Source organism: Coffea arabica, chromosome 11e (assembly GCF_036785885.1).
Source record: "Coffea arabica cultivar ET-39 chromosome 11e, Coffea Arabica ET-39 HiFi, whole genome shotgun sequence".
NCBI classification, from domain to species: Eukaryota; Viridiplantae; Streptophyta; class Magnoliopsida; order Gentianales; family Rubiaceae; genus Coffea; species Coffea arabica.
In genome coordinates, this window is record NC_092331.1 from 52,682,724 (window position 1) to 52,688,911 (window position 6,188).

The 6,188-nt window shown below is 37.6% G+C and overlaps 1 protein-coding gene across 1 annotated transcript; it reads right to left on the reverse strand.

The window, feature by feature from the left end:
* Positions 1 to 1,181: 1,181 nt before the first annotated feature.
* LOC140020990 (RNA-dependent RNA polymerase 1-like) lies at positions 1,182 to 5,986 on the reverse strand. The gene is made up of 3 exons (XM_072071675.1): positions 5,535 to 5,986; positions 3,013 to 3,163; positions 1,182 to 2,047 (listed from the first exon to the last, which is right to left on the reverse strand). The coding sequence occupies exons 1-3, from the start codon at positions 5,948 to 5,950 to the stop codon at positions 1,220 to 1,222; spliced, it is 1,395 nt and encodes a 464-aa protein (XP_071927776.1). The 5' UTR covers positions 5,951 to 5,986; the 3' UTR covers positions 1,182 to 1,219.
* Positions 5,987 to 6,188: the final 202 nt, after the last annotated feature.

Here is a 6,188-nt window from a genome sequence, read left to right on the forward strand (position 1 = left end):
TGGTTATCTCTACAACTTTGCAAGACAATCTGTTGAGCCGATATAAACTTGACACCCTTGTTGTCATATTTGCAGATCCCAAATCTTTTCAATGAATGGTGGAAATGGAACTTATAGCTACTCAAACAAACTCTACTGTTCACGTACATAAACCACACACTTTATGCCATATCATATCACAATGTTCTCATTACCTATAGAGATATACATTAAGGGCCACCACTCTTTACAGAGAGCAAGCATGTCATTGTATATGTGTACATTAACAGCTCCAGAATTTCAAAAACAAGAGAAAGGGGGACATATTTCCTAGAAGATTGGGTCAACTACAGCACATTCTTTTCTTATCCTTTCGCTAGAAGATTAGGTCAGCTCATAAAAATGCTTCTGGTTTCAGCTTTATGTGGTCTAAAAGAACCACGCAAGGGACTAACTGCCATTTATTTAGCAAGTTGAAGCATGCCATGGGGTAGAACTGCCAATCATTGACTCCTTTAGCTATAAGAAAAGCACATGGTTAATTCTAATTATGAACTTCCCTTCATGAATGCAGAGAGTAGCATCAATAACTGCAGAAGCAATGATTGAAGAGGTACTTGCAGATAGGCTTGACGCTGAGAAGTTTTGTACTTCAAACACAATTTGCATTGCAGATTTAGGATGTTCAGTTGGTCCAAACACCTACATGGCCATGCAACATATAATAGGAGCAGTAGAAAAGAAATGCAAATCAAAAGGCCTCAGTCCTTTCGAACTACCTGAACTTCAAGTATTCTTTAATGATCAAACCACAAATGATTTTAACACTTTGTTCACCTCTCTCTCTCAGTGCATTCAGTGACATGATAAAGAAGCCTGTGACCAATAAGGTGTTCAATGCCAGGTATTTTCATTATGAAATTACCAAAATAAAATGAATTTCAGAAAATGGCATTTAACTCCTGCTGTTAGAGGAGCAGAAAATGAAAAGAAGGCAAGTTTCTGAGTTCAGGACTCGGATGTACTTGTTACACTTCCTTAAATACACAAATTTGTCACATTACAATAGATATACACATGCTCAACAACCCGATTGATTTACAGCAATAGATATTAATCAGTATCTTAGTAGATACAAATGAACACCATGCCGAAGCATAGTCCGAAGTAGAGCTGCTAAGTCTTCTTGTTACGAAAAAAATTAGAGCAAATTCACAAATTCTTGATGCCAAACTATTCATTAAAGCAATCTCAGTCCATGACTAAACTGCAGCTCCAGTGAAGAGATTTGCTGAGAACTCCTTGTGCTTGCTATTTTGGCTTTTTTGATCTGAATCAGCTTATCATAAACACACCACGGGAAACTAATGAAGTGAGCCCGATTCAGTCCCTCATTGTAGCAACCCCAGAATCTATGATGATAAGTGACATGATACCATGCTGATGCTTTTGCATATGGATCATCGGAATGACCTCCACTCCTGTTGAACCAGGTCCTAGCTTCCTTCCTTAAAGACCTCACGGCCATTCCAACAGCTTCTGCATCTTTTCTCCGATCGAAAGACCTTGACATCTTCATGATACCACCACTCAATATTTCTGCTTCAGTTTTGATGCCATAGTAGTCCATCAAATTGCCCAACTTATAATCATACTCACTTTTGAAATCAAAAGCTTCATCAACGTAATCCTCAAACCCATCTACTTCCATGTCAATGTCATATGATTTTCTTGCCACTTCCCTTGTAAATGATCTAATGGAACTTGTGTCCGGTGCAATCTCTTTTACCTCTCTGAAAAGCTTTCCAATCACATGCCGTGATTCATATGTAGTCTTGTCGGACTTTTCCATGTAATCAGGATATTCTTTGACACGCAGATGAGATGGAATCTCAGCGGGAACGCCAGTCTTTGGAAAGTCAACTGCAATTGAGAACAGCTGTGCAAGCTCCAGACATGGTTCACTCCTTGCCTTCAGTGGTTCCCGATCAGCAAAGACTGTATGGGCATTTGCAATGATTCCTAAACTGTCATTCACGATATAATTGGTGAAATAATCCTCAACTTCCTGCAATGGAGAAGCAAAATTAATTGTCCATTGAAAGCAAATGTTGCACAAGGATATTTGCTGCAATGATGCTTAATATGCATGAGAATGCAATGAAGCATCTTATTTTGCTAAGATAGAGTGCCTTAATCGGGGTAAAACTGTTTCATGGTTAAGAAAATGAGGAGAAAACAGAAGAGAGTTCTTACTGATGTTAAGCTAGTGGATGAAGGAATAAATTAGGTTTTTGTATCCTTCAATGCGGATTAGGAACTTTTCCACTTGTCCACATCTCTTTTTGCCACAAGAAATTTCAGGGCATAAAAGGACAAAAAACAAACAAGGAAAATAGTCCCCTGACTAAATCATCAAAGGTTATTAATCTATCTGGCAGTTTTATGGGTGCTGAGAAAGAATACTTGTAAACATTTACCTTCAACAAGAAAACAGTACAACTTACTTTTGGTCATGCATGCAGATAAATAATCTCAAGCTGAGGAAACTAAATGGAAACAAATTTGTTAGGACACAATTACACAAGTGCTATAGGTCAAAGGTAGTAGTCTACTCTTACAACAGATGAATGCAAACAAACATTTATTCTGTAACTTAAAACTGTCAACTAGTTTAGTTCAAAGGTAGACCAGGATATAAATCTGCAAATGTGTCAGATATGAATATGCAAGATAACCAAGGCTAGCATAACTGGAAAAAATACCGCCATGATCCATACTAAAAACAAAGTGTCATAAATCACAGCTAGATGTCAACCATGTTAGTACATTTTAAACCAACACCACAAAAGAGAACACCACTGCTGTGATAATTAGTAATCAGAAAGACATCACAAGAAAGAGAAAGGGGAAGACAGGTTCCTATCCTACTCATCAGGCTACGGGTACAATACTTCGACCTCCCTTTTCTGGTAGAAATAGCTAAACAAGTTCAAATTCTGCCACAGCATTTTTATGTTACAGGATTAGTACCTCAATTGTAACTTCATGATCTAACTGCACAGTAGATGCTGGAGCATAATCCATTGGTGGGTCTTGCTGAGGTGGAATCAGGTCAGGGTCCCAACAAACAAAGTAAATATCTCCATCCAAATCACTTCCAGAACATTCATTTGGATGAGGCCTGTAATTGACATTAGAATCAGAAAGAAAACATTCACAAATGATGACATCAGCAAATTGGATGTATCCCTGCGTAAAAATTCAAATTAGTTGGTCTTCAGAAGCTGAAACAGAGGTTAATGGCCCCACAACAAGCAAGAAGTCCCTTGTCTCCACATTGAGCTTTACTAAGCACATTAGATGTCAAAGTGAACTAAATTCAATCATTTGTTTTTACAAAAAATATCCCAATCCATGTTACAGTAGTGATTTTCAGGATTCATTTGGTCTGCAAAAGCCTTAATTGTACCCATCCTCCATCTCCTAGATTTTTTTGCAGTTTTGACCTTTCAAAATGCATACTAGGAGCCTTCTAGTTTTTCTATGTACACTATTAACAACAAAGTTTATTATGCTGTTGTAATCTCCTTATTCTCAAAACATAAACTCACAAATCAGAAAATATTTTAGCAACCCTTCCCAACCCTGAACCAACAGAACTATCTTTTCCTTGTCTTCGTAAGAGTTCGTTTCCTTATCCATTCTAGACCCCGTTTTGCACAGTGAAACCAAATAGTTCACCTAAACTGCTACAGATAGCTCCAAAATCAAAGCCATCTTGCATCCAGTCTTTTCTTTCTCACAAATCATCATGAAACAGCTATCCAAGATAAGCAATAGAAAAAACTCAGATGCACAAATACATCATGCGAAAAGCGATAATACTGATTCCATTATTTGTTCAATCACAAAGTTTGGAAAGAGAAATCAACAGTGAAGCCAGATATTGTTGGCCTTAAATCTGAGATCCTAATGCTTATTTGTGAAGTAAGAAATCCATTTTTACCGTAATTATTATATTAGGACTGTGCTAAAAACCTGAAGAGGAAATCCATTAGTCTAGGATGCATATTTTTAAAGACCTACATAAGCAGCTCAAGATCCAATCCAAGCCCAACACAAGAAAGTTTTGCATTCAACTTCACTTGCAATATGCCAGGTGATGCAGCATGAAATCTCTTAGATACTCCTGAATTTATTAGACTGTAATGAAGGAATAGATAGCTTATGTCAGGACATAATATATGCAGTAATTGAAGGAGTCAAATATTCCCTGCCGCTTCTAGACAAGTCTACCAATTAGCTGAGAAACAATATACACTTGCTCATTTTTTGTGTTGTTTGGCAGTGAAATGAATGACCCCTTTTGCCCTTAAATTGATTACCAACAGTGTAATAGTAGGAACGATAAAACACCAATAAACATTCCTTTGTTAAGATTCTTACCTTACAAATGCTTGCTTAGGGGTAATAGTAAGCAGAGGGAGTGCTAAATGTCTACAAAAGCTGCACTATATTGTAAGGAAAAGATGAGAAGCAAAAATTCTAAGAATCACTTTCTGAAAAGCTGTGGGCATCACGTGAGGCTAGATTGCATGAGTAATGGCAAGTAGGTTTCACAGGTCTACATGAAGTTTCATTAAGCAAAATCTAATGCTTTGACAGAAATGCTCATTAGGGGCTTTGAGACATTCCCCCTACTCAAATGAAGGCATTAGAATCTTGTAAAAGAACTAAGATTAGAGTCAAATACCAATGGAAAACAACCAATGATTTCTAATTAAACTACAAAACAACACACTACAAATACTTGATTCAAGAAACCAAACTAAGTTACACTGAACCTGTAAAATTACTGCAGTACTTGCCAAAAAAGGAAAAAAAACTGCATGTGTTGCAAGTTTCCAACTATTTGCTTCATTTCTAAAATAAACTTATATTCAGAAATACTCATGAACCTTTCTTTGCAGTGTAAACAGCCAGATCTCAACCAAGAAGACACAGGTCCACCATCTAGCAATGTTACAGATTTTACAAAAAAGACATCAGCATGATCTAAAGGCCATAATGTCGGATGTCAAAGATAACTGAGGATCACATATGGGTTCACAAATTTAACAAAATCACATTGTTTACGCTCTTGAAAGTTTCTAAGGAATGTAGACATGCAACCATGTCACAAACCAAGAACAGCTAGCTGCTATATGTTTTTCATGCGGGAAAAGGTAAATTGGTCTTTTGTGCCAGTAACAAGGAAAAGAAAGAGAAGAATCTCTTTTTCCATTTTGTTGGGGTTAAAATCTTTAAAAATCAAAAGGAGCCAATCCGTTGATTTTAATGGTAGAGGAAAACAGCAGAATAATACCAATCAACAGATATCACAAAAACAAAAGAAACTTAAATTTGCATGTACATAAATATTACTGGATTTTAAGCTACCTATATATTTCCAGATTGTCATCTTCAATTAGCTAATTTCAATCTCAGTAACTTGACAATTCTCTGTATGAGTTGCACATAAACTGTATAAAAGATCTCAAAATGGTATTTACCTTCTTCCTTTCTGGGGGAAGACAACACAGTCCACCATATGATGTAATGCTGGCAAATTAACAGCTTTAAGAATACGAATATCACCAGGATGCAAGCATGGATTTTTTGCAACAACCACCTTTCCCTCAAGAATGAGACTGTGTGCAGAGGATGGGACAGAATCATCATAAAACTGCCTACGCCCAGCACCAGAGAACTGAACAAAGACCTGGCCGTATTCCAAGGTTCTGGTTTCATCCAGACATCCCATCATTGATCTTCCACTTGGTATAAATATCCTTGTTTTAGTTCGCAAGTCCAGCAACTTTGACCCCCGGAAAGTTTGCAGCATCATTGAAAGAAATGGTTCAGAATCAGGCTTATACCCACATATAAGCATCTCCTTGAGAACATTCGTATTCTCTCCAGGTGCCATCAATTCTAAAGCCTCGTGTGCCCTCAATGGATCAGTTAGAATAGTATCTTGCCACTCCTCAGCGTTCATGGCACTTACATTCCTGGGATTTACCTCGGGTTGCGATGGCAGGTTCCCATAAACGTGGGATTCCAAACGGTTGATGGCAATTGCCAGTTGGCTTATTCGAGCATCTTGGTCCTTCCTATCCGCTTTGATGTCCTGCTGGAGCTGCGCGGTATTCGCGGTCAAGGATCTG